The sequence below is a fragment of the Lepidochelys kempii genome, chromosome 2, assembly GCF_965140265.1.
Source record: "Lepidochelys kempii isolate rLepKem1 chromosome 2, rLepKem1.hap2, whole genome shotgun sequence".
NCBI lineage: Eukaryota > Metazoa > Chordata > Testudines > Cheloniidae > Lepidochelys > Lepidochelys kempii.
The window spans coordinates 18702455-18718141 of record NC_133257.1 but is presented as its reverse complement, the minus strand read 5'-3'; the positions used below and the strand labels follow the sequence as shown (position 1 = coordinate 18718141).

The 15687-nt window shown below is 40.5% G+C and overlaps 1 protein-coding gene across 7 annotated transcripts in view; it reads right to left on the bottom strand.

The window, feature by feature from the left end:
• The window catches only part of CYRIB (CYFIP related Rac1 interactor B), a 156089-nt gene that overhangs the window by 41486 nt on the left and 98916 nt on the right, over nt 1-15687 (bottom strand). The window contains exon 3 of one of the 7 annotated variants that reach the window (XM_073330130.1): nt 839-921. The exons of 4 other annotated variants lie outside the window; for them this stretch is intronic. In XM_073330130.1, the coding sequence (XP_073186231.1) occupies nt 839-911 (73 nt within the window). In that variant the 5' untranslated portion in view covers nt 912-921. Of the gene's footprint in view, nt 1-834; nt 922-15687 lie in introns of those variants that run through there. 2 more of the 7 variants (XM_073330133.1, XM_073330129.1) reach the window with 2 other exon arrangements.

The following is a 15687-nucleotide window of genomic DNA, read 5'->3' as shown; positions in this document are numbered from 1 at the left end:
TGGTGATCCCAGAGATGCAGTGTGGATTTCCTGTAAAAAGTGACAGACATATGTCACCCACATCTTTATAGTCTCTCCTGTGAAAAAGAAGAGCTCCAACTGAAGGCTTTATAAGTGAATAAATTCCATCTCACTGAGCCAGTGTCCTGAGCAAGTGTCTGTGCCTTCAAGGGTAAGTATTCTATATGCAGCATGGCTACTATGTTAATGTTGACCCAGACTGCGTTTGATGATGTGGAGGGGTGGAGAGCTTTCTTTTTTTCCTTTACAATTTTGTTAAAGGAGAAACATCATAGAAACCTGCATCTGGACAGTTTTTTCATTTCAGTTTAATGTGTACAAAAAACAACATAGCACCATATGTGATCCTAGAGATCCTGTGATCTTTAGGTAATGCACCTGAAAATTAACAGGTGTGACGCCCGAATTCACTTCCATTCATGACTTTAAATCCTGGGTAAAAACAATACTAGCCCTGCTATGAATGAACAAGTTGGAATCAGACAGGGATTTTACTGTTCCTTCATAAAAGTCTGTACATTTCACTATGGCACACTGACAGAATTTTTCATTGTAAGGCTAGTTGATTTGCAGACAGATGAAAGGACATCACTGACCAGAGAGACCCAAAATGATTAAGCACATGAAAATCAAGAATTACATAGTAGCATGATGGTGGCTTGCCTCTACTGAAAAAACAAAAACAAAACATGCAACCCTTTCTCAGACTGTGCTTTTGCAACTGCTGTTCCCTCCGCCTTCACGGTGGTGGAGGGTACATGCAATCCTACCGTGACCATTTTAAAATGCACCAGCTGCGAAGGGCTGAAAGACTTACTTTCAAAATCCAAGAAAAAATGTGCTGCATTGTGGTCTATGTCCCTGGTTAGCACTTTAATGAGATTACCCATGCCAGCAAACCTAAAAATAAAAATGGCAACATTGTTTAGTTCCAATAATTGTTTCCTTTTTTAAGCAGAGGACTGGGGTCCATTTAGGGCTGGCTCCTTTGTGGTTTCACACATGTGCTGATTCACCAACTTGTGGCTTGGACAGGGCTAACATGCACTTTGTGCAAGTGCCATTCCACCTATCCCTTCTCAGAAATAAGTGGTTAATGAAAAAGAAGATGGCAATTTATACAGAAAAACAAAATTCTGCCATTATGTGTATCCAACTATGACAAACATTTGTATCCAACTATGGAAGAGCAAGGAGTAATTCTAGCATTATAGTTGCTTAATACTGAGTAGTGTGTGATTTGCAGTGTCCCATGGGGTGGTCACAGCTATTTCACAGACTGGGTGGAATCATGGTGTCCATTATAAATACAATTTTCTTCCTCTCTCTAAAATCCAGAAGAAATGCAATTCTGGCTAGAAATCTGGTAGAAGTAGTCTGTAGCAAAGGACAATTTTCCCCACCGAAACTGAAGTTAAATTGACAAGCCAAATAAGTTAAACTTTATTCCCCCAAAATATGAGCGAATCATATTTGAAAGGTTTTTCTTATGCTTTTCTGCTGCATCTTAGCTAAAACAAACAGAGAGTGAAAGAAAAACAATTGTGGTTTATTAGATTCACTTGGTTGAGACATATATCCACATGATGAAACCTCAAACATTACCAGCAAATTTTAGAAGTAATTAAATGCTTACGTAGGAATGCCAGAATGACACATCATGAAAGGGCAGCATTTTCAATGCACATCAATAGTTCTAAGACCAACATATAGCTCTCCATCATGCTTTGGCAAGATCTGCAGAACAGCAATGAGCATGAGCCAACCTAAATTCAGTGAGGTGCTTTAACAATGTTGCTGATACAAGGCCTTAAAAGCAAATACTTACTACAAGAACGATCCCATTTCAGAAGCTTCACTAAACTAAAAAATGTGAGATGTGGATTTCAAGCACTTAAAAATAAAAATGTTAAATTAAGGCCAGATCAATAGTCTGACTTATGGGTTCAAATGGAAGGAGCCAAGAAGGAAGTTTATTGATCTGCAATTCATTGAATGCATTTGTATAAAAATCACAGAAATCTAGTGTTTTTCACTAAGGTGCTCTGAATTCTTTATTCATGGCAGCAATGTTTATTTGGAGCAGGAGAGCACAAGACCATTCACTCTGAATTGTTAGTGACTTGTAGAGTACATGACTGAAGCAGTGACCAGTAAGTTAAGCAAGCCGTTGGATCTCATAGTGCTTGGAATCAGCAAAAGGAACTGGGGTAATTTGGAAAGAAGTCAACTAAAGACACTGGAAACAGGCCCACTACTCCTATCCATCTGATTAGATAGTACCCCAGAATGCATCACATGATGTGAGAAGCAGTTGGGGGGGGGGGAGGGGAAGAATTAATCCAAGACATGCAGAAGGTCATTGGTGTTTTGTTTATTTATGGATAACAAAGCATTTCAGAAGCCATTTATAATGAAGTCAGACAAAAGGCAGGCAATTATGAAATTGTTGGACAGTAATGAGAAAATCTCTCTCCATAGCGAAGATTTATACATGCTGCCCAATTTTAGCCGCTCTCTAAAGTCCTAGAAAAAAAGTCACATGCACCTCAAATTTTGAAAGTCTGATCCGTATTTTTGCAATATGGAACTTGAGAAGTCAAACAGCTGGTAATAATCTTTTAAAAATTCTCCCTATCCTTTTTGCCATATACCTCATATCAAAACACAGCTATTTTAGAAACTGCAAATGAAGCTTATTTTTAAGATCTCAGCAAGATACAGTACCCAAGATCAATAAGGAGAGCAGTGGGGGGCAAAAAACCTAGCTGGCTTCAAGACTGAGCTTGATCAGTTTATACAGGGGATGTTATGATCAGACTGCCTACAATGGCATATGGATAATCTGCGATTGCTAGTAGCAAATATCCCCAATGGCTAGCGATTGGATACTACATGGGAAGACCTCTGAGTACTACAGAGCAGCAGTTCTCAACTGTGGGTCCGTGAGCCCTTTCAAGAGGGCTGCGAGGCCCTGCAGCTAGAGCCCTGATCCCTGTTGCCCGCCATGGGGCTGAAGCCAGGAGGGCGTGGGGCTGAAGCCCCAATCCCTGGCGCCCCCCAGGGGGCTGAATCCCCGATCCCCGGTGCCCCCTGGGGAGCTGAAGCTGGGAGGCGGCGGGGGGGGGGGGGTGGAGGGGGAAAGGCCCTGAATCCCGGAGCCCCGAGCCCTGGTGCTCCCTGAGGGGCAGAAGCCCTGAGTCCATGGGCAGAGTTGGGGACATAGAGGGCATTGCCTCCCCAAAAACTGCAGTGCAAGAGCACAGCATTCCAGGGGGCAGCTCCACACCTTCACCCCACAATCTCCTCTCCCTGCTCCCTGGCCAGGTTGGAGGCAGGAAGCCAGAGCCGGGCACTGCGGGGCAGCTGCTGCTCTGGTGGTGCTATGGAGCAGGCAGCGGTAGCATTCCCTCTTCCCCTGCTGGTGCCCCAGGTTGAAGTTGCTCCTCAGGTCCCAGCCTCCTTTGCTCCCGCAGAGGCAGCCAGTAAGAGCCCGCCTGGGTGGAGAGACGCGGCTCCGCGGCCAGCAGACCTCTCTGGGAACAGGAACCGCAGGGGAGTCCTCCCTGCACATAGCTCCTAATACCCCTCTCCCTATACCCTGAGCTACACCTCCCTGCACCCTGAGCTACCCCCTACCCACACATAGCCCCTAGTACTCCCACCACATGCACAGCCACTTCCTGTCTGCACATAGCCCCTAGCTACCCACTTCGCTGCACCCTAAACTGTTTTCAGACTTTTTGAGTTAAGCCCCCCACCTTTGAGTTATAATATTTGGTTGTGCACCCCCCAAAACGCAGACAGGCTGGATAGCCTGCTGCGGTGAGTCAGGGAATGGAGGTGGCACTCCCTCCCTGGACCCCATCATGTGGAGGTGGCTTGAGCCCTGCTGGCCCCTGCCCCCCCCCCCCAAAAATAGAAGTCAAACTACGCTTATGCCCAAGGCCCCTGCCCCGAGAATCCCCTGCCCCTGCTGGATCCTGGAGTTTTTATATATCGAGTGGGGCCTCAGATAGAAAAAGGTTGAGAACCCCTGCTACAGAGGATTCTTTCCCAGGTGTCTTGTTGTTGGGTCTTGCCAAAATGTTCAAGGTCCAACTGACTGCCATACCTGGGGTCGGAAACGAACTTTCCCCATGGTCAGATTGGCAGAGTCCCTGGGGTTTTTTTTGCCTGTCTCTACAGCATGGGACATGGTCAGTTGCAAGTTTAAACTAGCGTAAATGGTGGTAACTTGAAGTCTTTAAAACATGATTTGAGGACTTCAGTAATTCAGCCAGAGGTTATGGGTCTATTACAGGAGTGGGTGGGTGAGGTTCCATGGCCTGCCAAATGCAGGGAGGTCAGAGTAGAAGACCATGATGGTCCCTTCTGGCTTTAAAGTATATGAGTTCAAGGAGGCTGGGAAATACATTTATGAAATTACTCATTGGAGAATTAAGCACATAAGAATGGTCCATAAGGTTCCAGCAAATTCTAAAATATAATTAAAAAGGTAAGACTCTAGCCCTTTTTCTTACCAAAGCATTCCTAAAATGTAAGCCAATTGATCAGGATGGACTTCCCTAACATTTAAAAACAAAACAAAACAAAAACTTCAGAGTCTACACCCTCCTAACAAGCTGTATGCTCTCCTGTTTGTCTGGCTACTGCATAAAGGGTTTGCAATGCTTACCAAAAATTATAAATTTGAGAAATAAGACTAAGTTAATACAGCAGCTAAATATATTTGAAACCCACCACTATAGCCTTGAAAACTATTTTGCAGGAGAACCTATAACTAACCCCGTCTTCCAGCACTTCCCCAGCCCACCAAGAACAGGGACTGAGGTTAAGACAATAATGAACTATGTATTTTAGTAGGTTAAAGTACCCTCAACCCAAGGTAAATTTTTGGCATTTTTGGCTCTCAAAAGCTTGTTACCATAGATTAATTTATTTCCCAGTTTACTGAAAGGTCACAGAGATCTCTACAAATATCACTACAAATGGTTTCCTACTGGTTAATATCTCATTAGAATTTGCTATGTTTCAAAGAAACACAAACTTGACAGCTACAAAAGTTAACATAAGCAATAATCGACACTTCTGAAAGTCAGGTCACTTATTTAGGTCCCTAAATATGGACTCAGAAGCCTAACTTTAAGCACTTGTTTAGGAAAATCTTGACCTATTTCAGCAATGTAGTGAGACTCATGTTTTGAGGAGTTGTTTAGATGGATTGATTTTTTCCTAAATACACACACAATCACACACTTTCACAATGCTCCTTGCCAGAGCATCTGAGCCAGTCACAAATTTTTGACTTTTTCCTCAAAACCCACTTGTGAGGCAGGGAAGTAAAATGGGGATAACTACTACATGCTTACCTCACAAGTGTATTCTGAATACATATTCATTGTTTGAGAAGTGCTCAGATACTACAGTGATGAGCACCATAAATAAAATGAATTCATCCTTAGAGTTTCAGATGGGGGATTAAGATGAAGTGTAACTTCCCATTGTCACACAAACTTTCTAGCAGAGCCAGAAGTAAAACCCAGATCATCTTCTGAATCCCAATCTAGTGCCTTAATTAAAAAAATTATCCCTTCTCTCAAATGCTTATGTTGCTGCATAACTTAGGACACTTTTACGTTACTTGCTAAAAGAGAAACAAATATTTAAGTTTAACTATACATAATAAATATCTTTATGCACATCCTTGAGCTGCCCAAAAGTTCCCTCAAATATTTTCAGTTCTAAAATTATATTTTTTTTGTTTTCTGATTTGTTTTGGGCCATATATTAGTTACAGAAGCAGGAATTTTCTGCCACTGTTGCAACACGGTCAGATTAAGTGGGTTGGCGAGTGTGTGCTGCTAGGTTGAGAAGATGATAAAATATTCTAGGAAAAATCTATAGCCATCATTCGAGGGCAGTTTTAAAAATTGTTCAATAAAATCCCCCTCTCTTCCTAAAATAAGCTAGAGGGGAAATACAGTTTTGTGCCTAACGACTCCTCAGTCAGAAATGTCTTCATATAATAGATTTTCATTTCCTGCAGGAATCTACTGTTCCAAGTTTCTTTTCTAGGAATAAGGTTAACAAATAAAACCGTTGCCATGCTTCATTGAAGCCCTATGGTGAAATATCGCAGAATACATGCTGGATTTATAAACAGAAATGCGATTACCTAAAGGTAAACTGCTTAGTGCACTTCTCCCACAAAAGAGGCATACATAAGGAATTCATTTGTCTTTCTCAATTTCTACTCTGACCAAGTATAGCCAGAAGTAATGTGCTGCACAAATACAATGATGCCTGGACTTGTCATTTTGTTCCAGTTAGAATTTAGAGGTGACCAGACTTCTCAGACAATGAATTCATAAGCAAATAAAGAGTTTGCAAGATATATTTTAACTATCAGCAGAAAAAAAAAATCTTCATATAGCATTTGCTCAGACAACCATCATGATTCCTTACGAAAGGCCTAACGCTATATATTTTCAATTTCAGTTTAAAACTAGAAGACAAACATTTTTTCCAAAGCCTGTTATTTAGACACTAAAGAGTATCAACTAAATGAAAAAATTGTTAGGGAGAAGCAAAAGACGAAGTCAAATTAGAAAATATTTGGTTTTGCTACCTAGTTTCAGAACAACTGTGAAAAAAATTACACAAGGCTCCCAAAAGTTTTCATAGTATATGAAGTCTGAGCTCTTGGAAGAAAGTAATGCTTTCTCCAGTTTCGTAACAGTGGATTATGACCACAACTCCCCACTTCGAATTCTCAAAAATTTAAGCCATCTAGGTAATGTTCAGAATGTTTCCTGATCAACTAATTTTCAATGCGCTGAAAATATAGTATTAAAAAAAAGGGGGGGGACCCCTAATATACTTCAATACATAGGAAAGGCTGATTTGCTTTTTAATAATTGTGTGCCTGTCATATGAACAAAGACAGGAACTCTGAGTTTACAGAAGCACCAACAGCTCTAATATAAATAATTTAGACAAAGGCCCAAACAGCTGTGTATTCTGAAGAAAAAAAGAAAACCTTACCATCATACAACAAACTGAAAAAGATATACTGTATTCAGCTTTCAAAAGAAAAGGCTGCACCCAATTTAAGTGCCCAAAAATGCTGTAATTACATGCTCAGTTCAAATACTGATATACACAAGGCTAGGCAAAGTTGGGCTAAATCAGTTGCTTGTTGATTGATCTCAACAGAAAACTAAGGAGGAGTTGCAGGAAATGGTGCTGGTGATTTGAGGAATAGCTTTCTTCCTTTCATGTCTGCACTGATCCAATGCCCCAGAATGGGATTAAAAGACACTGTGCTACCAGAGGCAGGGAAGATGGCTTTGGATGAGATTTGCAAGGAGTGTCTTGATCATTAGGAAAAAATTCCTTCTGCTTTTTATAAGGTCTAGGGATATGAGTTATGGTCCTGGCCAAATTCAAACAGTTATATTTTAACTACTAAAATATCACATCACATCTTAGTAACTTCTGTGTTCTTTACTCTCTCTTTTCTTAGTGTGTGTTGGCTATATATACAGTTTTTTTGTTTCACCCTAAGGTAGATTCTATAATGGGACGAGCGATACTCAATTTGCCAAGTGTTTTGGGATCTCTTAGGATGAACAGCACTATTATTTATATTGTCATAGGACCATGGACCAGACTCCTATTGTGTAGGCGCTGTACAAACAGAGAAAAAAAGATGGTCCTTACCCCCAAGTTGCTTGTAATCTAAGTAAAAGACAAGAGACAAACGGATGCAGACCAGGAGGGAAGGGGAATACAAGGAGTCAGCGTGATAACAGTGGTCTCAGCACACCAGCAGAATATATTATAAATAAGTGCAACATTTCTTAAAACATGTGGTGCTATTACTTAAGTGCTGATAACATCCTCTGAACAGTATGATGTGAAACAAAAGTTCTTTCCAAGTACCAGACAGAAAAGAGGGTGTACTGAGAAATACAAAGAGAGAGCAACTAGGTAAGTTTTGTGGGCATCCCTAAAGAATAATCATTAAAGAAAGTGCTAATGATCTGGGATTTTAAACAACTGCTGTTTAATTTAATTGTAGGTCTAGCCACTCTTGTTGCTGGCCTGGTAGCCTCCACCACTAGACTCTCATAGATTTGGAATGGGGGAGAAAACTGATGGCATCCCCATACAGAAAATAGAGAATACTTTAAAAACAGATGAAGGTATGCCGCTGCTCCCACACTCACTAATTAGTACAACGTCGGGGGGGAGGGGGAGAGGGAGGATGTTGTATGAAGATTTTAAATGTTACACTGAGTTGAGCTCCCAGGACAACCTCTTGTTTTTAAGGGATAAAGAACCAGTTCAAATAAGGCTGGGACAACTGGAAGCTTCCAGGTGTCTAACGCGGAGTTATTAGCATTTTAGTAATAGAGTAGGGAAGCCGCTACATGCTGTACACCACCACTCCTAGTCTAGCTGATTGGAGACATGCTGATTATCAAGACAGCACCAAGGCTTTCAGTCTGGCTGCTACCAAGGCAGAGTCAGATGCTTGTCTGAGACTTCCAAATGGGTCAATCAAGGTTGAAGCCTTTTGGATCAGACTCTTGTTGATATTTCCAGGTGGAAAGAACAGCACGCCAAGGTGGTTTCAAAATGCCTGAGGTTCTAACTGTTCATAATATCTGTAATCAAATCTTAGCCAAGCCAGAACTGGTCACTTCTGAAACAGGATGTACCAGCCATTCCTGTTCATAAGTAGATTTGGAAAGATTAGATTTTTATCAGTAAGTATCAGTAAACATCGATTTCACCATACACTCACAAACAAAAAAATTTCCATCGATAACTACTGAAATTTACAGATAGGCAAAGTTAGAAAGATGCTACTTGAGAATTTAGTTTGATTTAAGGGTATTTAGACATGTGATATTGACAACTTGTGTTTTAAAAGTTGCAAAATTTAACATTTTGAATCTCAACATGTCTTCATTAAATAATTGTCTGACCCCCCACCCATAATTTCCCACAACTCTGAAAATGTAAAATCTATAAAAAGTAAAAAAAAAAAAAAAAAAAAAAAGCTTTGAACCCATAATTTTGCACAAGTCAGAAAATTTTAATTGATAAAAATTGAAAAAAAAAGCTCACAAATGAACATATTACCCATCAAAATTATTTTTAAAAAATTAAAATTGAATTCTGCCAAGCCAATCCATACGAGATACTGTGTCATCACTGAACTGTACTTTTTTTTTTAAAAATAGCAATTGCAGAAAAGCCAGTCTTGCAGAGCCACGTAGTGCTGAAAGGCATCAAAAGTTTCAGAGCTATGTCCATTATCAGGCTAACTCCTCTCTCATTCTAAGCAAAAAGTCACTGAGCTGCACTTTGTTGAATTTGAGCTTGGGTCCACCATCATATGACACTTCAATCAACTCTTTCTTTTCCTCAGCTGAGAGCCCATCTGGCAAGGTGTCTTCTATTTAAAATGGGTCTCTGATCCTTACCTGGGCACCAGGCAACTTGAGCTCCAAGCTGCTCTTATTCCCAGTTCCCCTCCAGTTCCCTCTGAGCCAGAGAGCTCTGCCAGTCCCACCGCAGGCCCTGGAATCTCTGGAAAGTCTTTCTTATTAGTCTCCTCAGGTGCTGATCTCAACTCCTTCCCCTGGACTCAGGGGCCCCACAGCCCTCCAGCTTAGGCTGCATTGTGATTCTAGCAGGCTTCCATTTTAGGGAGCCTCTCTCCTGACTCAGTGCTCCCCTGACATTGTGTTCTCTAAGCTGTCTGCCTTCCTCCTCCTCCTGGGAATCACCTAACAGCTGGGTTCTATATTAAGAAGGTAGCTACCTGATTAACACCTGGCCCATTTTCCAGCTAGTCTGCTGCTCCCTGGAAGCAGATCTCTGTTTCTATAAAAGGGGCTATATATCATGGAACAGGGATTAGCTGGCCCTGAGTTCCACTACTCCTTAAAGGGGACAGTCATAGTGTACCACTTCCAACAAGCTTAGGTCTCACAGTTTGGGGACTGCAAATGTATAGCGTAACTGTCATATTGTGTGTGAAGATTTGCAACACCAAGTTTTTGAGTACAGGTAAGGACGTTATACAGGCCAGTCTGATGGCTCTGGGCTAATCATGTGATTTGGGGACCAGGTTCCTTGAATCTGTAGGCGCTCCAAATGAGCTCTCCAACCTGTCCCTTGGGTTCCAAACACTAAGCCAGCTCTGCAATATGTTGTGGTATTAAGACCCTCTAGTCTGTCTGACATTTCACCAGATAATAGACTGGTCTGAGCCAGTGCTGAAAGTCTGGCAAGTGGCATCAAATCATGTACACGAATGCCAGCATGTGGCCTAGCACTGCAAGATATGTTCATATTGTTGTAGCTGGTTATTATAACTAGAGCATGAGTGAAAGCTTGTAATGACTGGAACCAGTTCTTGGACAGGTATTCTTTTTCAGATCTGGAGTCAATCAAGGATCCTATGAACTCTATCATATGTGCTGGGGTAAAGGATTATTTTCACAGTTCTCTAGAAAGCCCAGCTGGGTGAAAAGGGATAGAGCACATTATAAGTGTGTTGCTGCCTCTCACTATGCTGTACCTGTCATCTGTCAGTCATCCATGTATGGGCAAATGCGGACTGCTACCACGGCAAGGCATTTCATGAAGACCCTCTGTGCTGTTGAGAATCCAAATGGCAGTGCCTTGTACTAGTAATGATTTGACTCCACTGTGATACCCAAGCACTACCTGTGTGCTAGATGGATGGCTACATGGTATCAAGCATCCTTCGAGAGCCACAAATTAGTCTTGAACTTGACAGGAATAGAAAGATTGAGGCAACTGCTACCATCCTGAATCTGAGTTGGTATATACATTTGTTCAGTCTCTTCAAGTCTAGGGTAGGATAAAGACTCCCCATTTGTACTTTGGAGGAAAATACTAATGGAGTAAAAACTGCTCCATATTTCTGTGAAATCTCTTCTACAGCTCCTAGACAAAGTAACAAGGACACTTTTTGTAATAGGCTTTTGAGGGAAGGGAGATATGTGTAGAAGTGAATAGGATAAGAAGTTACTCACCTTGTGCAGTAACGATGGTTCGAGATGTGTGTCCCTATGGCTGCTACACTGTAGGTATATTTGTTCCCCCACACCTCTGATTGCACATTTCAGGTGTTCAAAGGGTAGTCCAGTTAGGGTTTTTAGAACTAGACTGAGGTCCAATGTTGGAGTTGGGTGTCTGGTGTGCAGGAATAGTTTTCCTATGCCCTTGAGGAATCTTCATGTTGTTGAATGGGTGAATACCAAATATCCATCCACTTCCTGGTAGAAGGCCGTTGTGGCCCAAGATGTACTTGGAGTGAGCTAAGAGAGAGACCAGCCCTTTTAGCATCTAGTATATAATTTAGGCTCAAGGGAAGGGAGGAAGATGTTACAGCAACTTGTTTGGAATTGCACCAAATTTGGAATCATTTCCACTTTTGCAGGTAAGTGCAATGAGTCATCGATTTCCTACAGTGGAGTAACATTTCCTTCACCTCCTTGGAGCAGCAGCTCTCTCTGTATGGGAACTATAAGGAGCTAAGCCTGAAGCCAGAGGATCTGTAAGTTGGGGTGATGGAGCTGTCCATTGTTTAGGAAGAGTAGGTGAGGAATGGGTTGAAGAAGAATTGGAGGACACACTGCTATGTCATTCTTGGGTACCACACCTGTCTCGGCAATGTGGGTGCAATCAGTATAACTCTTGATTTTTTCTGACTTATTAATAGGACCTTCAAGATCAGAGGGAATGGAGGAAAAGCATATAGCAGCTCTCTGCCCCACTGAAGGAGGAAAGTCTCTCTTAGGAACGGTTTCCCCAGTCTGGCTCCGGAGCAGTAGTTGGGACATTTCTTGTTCCGGTAAGTACCAAGTAGGTCTCTTGTTGGGGTTCCCCATCAACTGAATATGTTGTGAAGCACTGCTGGGTTAATTTCCCATTCATGATCATGCTCAGTCCCCAGAATCACCGGGGTGTTCACCTCCAGCTTCCCTCTCAGCCCCACGGATGTTCCAGCAAGGAGTGACCAACATGACAACCTCTCTTTGACCTCACACCTCTAGCTGCCTACTTCCAGTTATTTTTACCGATTTAATTCACAAACTTAACTCAATATTAGTGAAAACTGAAGTTCTTGTTTTTTATAAGATCTCCTCAGCATTACTGTAGAACCTCAGAGTTATGAGCTGACCAATCAACCACACACCTCATTTGGAACTGGAAGTACACCATCAGGCAGCAGCAGACACACACACAAAAAGGGGGAAAGCAGTTAAATGTAAAAAAAGGAATTAAATGTCAACTACTAAAAAAAATAAAGTTTAAAAAAGATTTGACAAACTGTTTGTGCTTTTTTTCATTTAAATTAATATGGTCAAAAGCAGCATTTTTCTTCTGCATAATAAAGTTTCAAAGCTGTATTAAGTTAATGTTCAGTTGTAAACTTCTGAAAGATCATAATGTTTTGTTCAAAGTTATGAACAACCTCCATTCCCGAGGTATTTGTAACTCTGAGATTCTACTGTACTTTTTTCTGTTGCCACAAAGGTAGCAAGATAAAGCTAGAGAGAAAATAAATGCTACTACCAATCACTCAGCCCACAAAACTCTGACTATCCCTGTGAAGCTGCCCATAATCCTTTCTGGCACTCAAGGTATTTTCGCCAATGCTCAGGCCACGTGGAACAAGTTGTGGGAAACAGAAGGGCTAGCCAAGAAAATGGTTTCAAACTTGACCTACTTTCAAAAAAAATAAGACATATGGAATGCCACATTTGATTACAATGATTTGGCCCATTACAGCCTTATGGGGCTGTCTGATGCCGAGTGCAGTGTCAAGATCAGACAAGCAGAAAGCAAAGGCATATTTTCAAAACAAAACTCGCACGCATGCCCTTCATGCTGAAAACACCCCTGACAGATTTCAGTTTTTTACTGAAATCCAGAGGAAATTTAATATAAGTACATGACGTAACCAAATTCCCGAGCACTATAGACCAATTCCCTGAGGGGAACTGTACATTAAAGTACTTTGCTCCCAACTGGTGAACAACAGAATATATGCTCAATGAATGATAAAACCCTTTTTAGTATTTATGTAAGAAAATATGAGAATCAAGAATGGTGCCAAATGTAAAAGATGTGAGGTATAAAATTGCCATGCTTTTAACTCAGATAATGTACAAATACAGGAAGATATATTTGTAACCAATGAGGCTTTTTGTTTAAAGAATAAATCAACTCATCTTTGTAGAGGTAAAATAGAAAATACTAAAATATTCCTGTGATGGTTTATTATTTGCATTTAAATGCACATTAACATTGACAGCTATGATGTTTAAAATCAATAGCAATGTTCAATATATTTAAGGTCTTCTGCTTAATTACAAGCAGTTACCTTAAATCCAGGCTCTGTACACTAGTTGAGCTTCCTCTCCCAACCCTCAGACATGCAAGAATACATACCATTAAAAACATGAAAACAATTTATTTTCTTTGTGGGGAACTGGATCCTATGGAAGTTTTTAAGTCAGGCAAGCATTTGTAACTGATTTCAGAGTGGAAGCTGTGTTAGTCTGTATCAGCAAAATGTTTTGTTGATACAGACTAACGAGGAGTACTTGTGGCACCTTAAAGACCAACAAATTTATTTGATCATAAGCTTTCGTGGGCTAAAACCCACTTCATCGGATGCATGCAGTGGAAATACAGTAGGAAGAGATATAAATATAGATACATATACACACACAGAGAACATGAAAAATTGGGTGTCACCATACACACTAAAACAAGAGTGATCAATTAAAGGGAGCTATTATCAGCAGGAGAATTCTGGAAATCAATTTGGCAACTCTGTCTTTTAAGGCACGCTGAACATGTTTTTATTTGAATGTATCACAAAGAGATAACCAGCTCTTCCCTGCTTAATGAGTAACAGTTATTTTCTGAATATATGATGTCCCAGAATTAGATTAGTCAGATAATGGCCTGAGCATGACATCAGAAAATAGCTACCCAATTGGTTTGAACTATTTGCTTTCTTCCCTCATGAAATATACAGTTTGTGATTGGAGGGAAGAGGAAATGGGAAGCTGAGGTTATACTCTGAAGCTTCACCACCAATATTGTGGAATTCAGAGGCTCTAGATACATTCAGCCGTCAAGGCAGATGGCAGGCTCCAGGAATGCAGAGAGGTTTGTAACCAATGATACTAGGAGTTAATCCTTTCACAGAAAGCGACCAGAAAGATCTTAATATTTTACTTGGCTCTGAATGTAGTCCACATTACTGTCCCATCTCCATAGTTATTTTTTCCCCCCTCCAATGGAGCCATATGAAGGAACAGGAATACTAAAAAGTGTAACCATCTCCATCTACTGAAAATCCTAGTATTATAGATGTTACCTAATGAGGTCCGCCTAAGGGATCTAAGGTTATAACTCAGGGACTGTATTGTGCAAACAAGCCTTAATGTCCAGCTTGGAAAGGATTATTCCAATAGATTTTTACTTGAAATCTAGCAGCTATTCAGACACTTGTACAAGCTTATAAATAACCTGCTCAACTGCTCATTGAGAATGCTCAATCTACAGACTGAGTGGAAAAAAACACAGCCCTATTAATGTTTATAGGTACTACTAATTTAAACTATGTAACCACTCAACAACAGAGATGCAGGTTTAAAATCCAATGACAAAACAGCTGTGGTGGAATTTTTATTTATTTTTTAACACAGGAAAGATGTAAATTTAGAGTTATGGACATTTACTTATTTCAGTGTATGATTCAGATTAAAGAATGGAAACTACCATGAATTTCATATGAGCAACTCAGAAATTGATCTGTGCTTTAGCTATTTAATACACAAATTACTTAGAGCACATTTTATTGTTTAATATTCTTACCATCAAATTTAAGTTTTGTGCATTCTTTTCCACGACTGACATCTAGTGGTGGCTCTTAAAAGAGCCACTTCAAGAACTCCATAATAGCTTTCACACAGACCAGTTTTCTCTTGGAACAATATTCTACTAAACTACAATGTTTTTCCATAAGTGGTCCTTCAATTCTGCAGTTGGAATAGTTCATGCATTGTTCTTTGATAAGAAAAATATTGCCTTAACTGAAATTAATCAGTTATGGAATAAATGTAGATTAAGTCTTTCAGCAACTATAATAGGGTTCAAAAAAGAACTAGATAAGTTCATGGATGATGGGTCCATCAATGGCATCCCTAGCCTCTGTTTCCCAGAAGCTGGGAATAGGTGACAGGATGGATCACTTGATGATTACCTGTTCTGTTCATTCCCATTCCTATTTGGGCATCTGGCATTGGCCACTGTCGGAAGACAGGATACTGGGCTAGATGGACCTTTGGTTTGTCCTAGTATGGCCATTCTTATGTTCTGTTCAAATTGTTATCTACTTGAGGGTCCTTCATAAGGAGTTTGACATCAGATTATAGGACTGCACAGCTGAGCGATTCTTTATTAATATCTGAGCTGTGAATAAGTTGCCTTCTAATTTCAGAGGAAAGTAAAACACCTGTTTTTACTTAAGAAACTATTTTGATGGAGTGATATTTTTTAAAGTTGTATCAATAGTCTCTCCTGTGGCAGAGT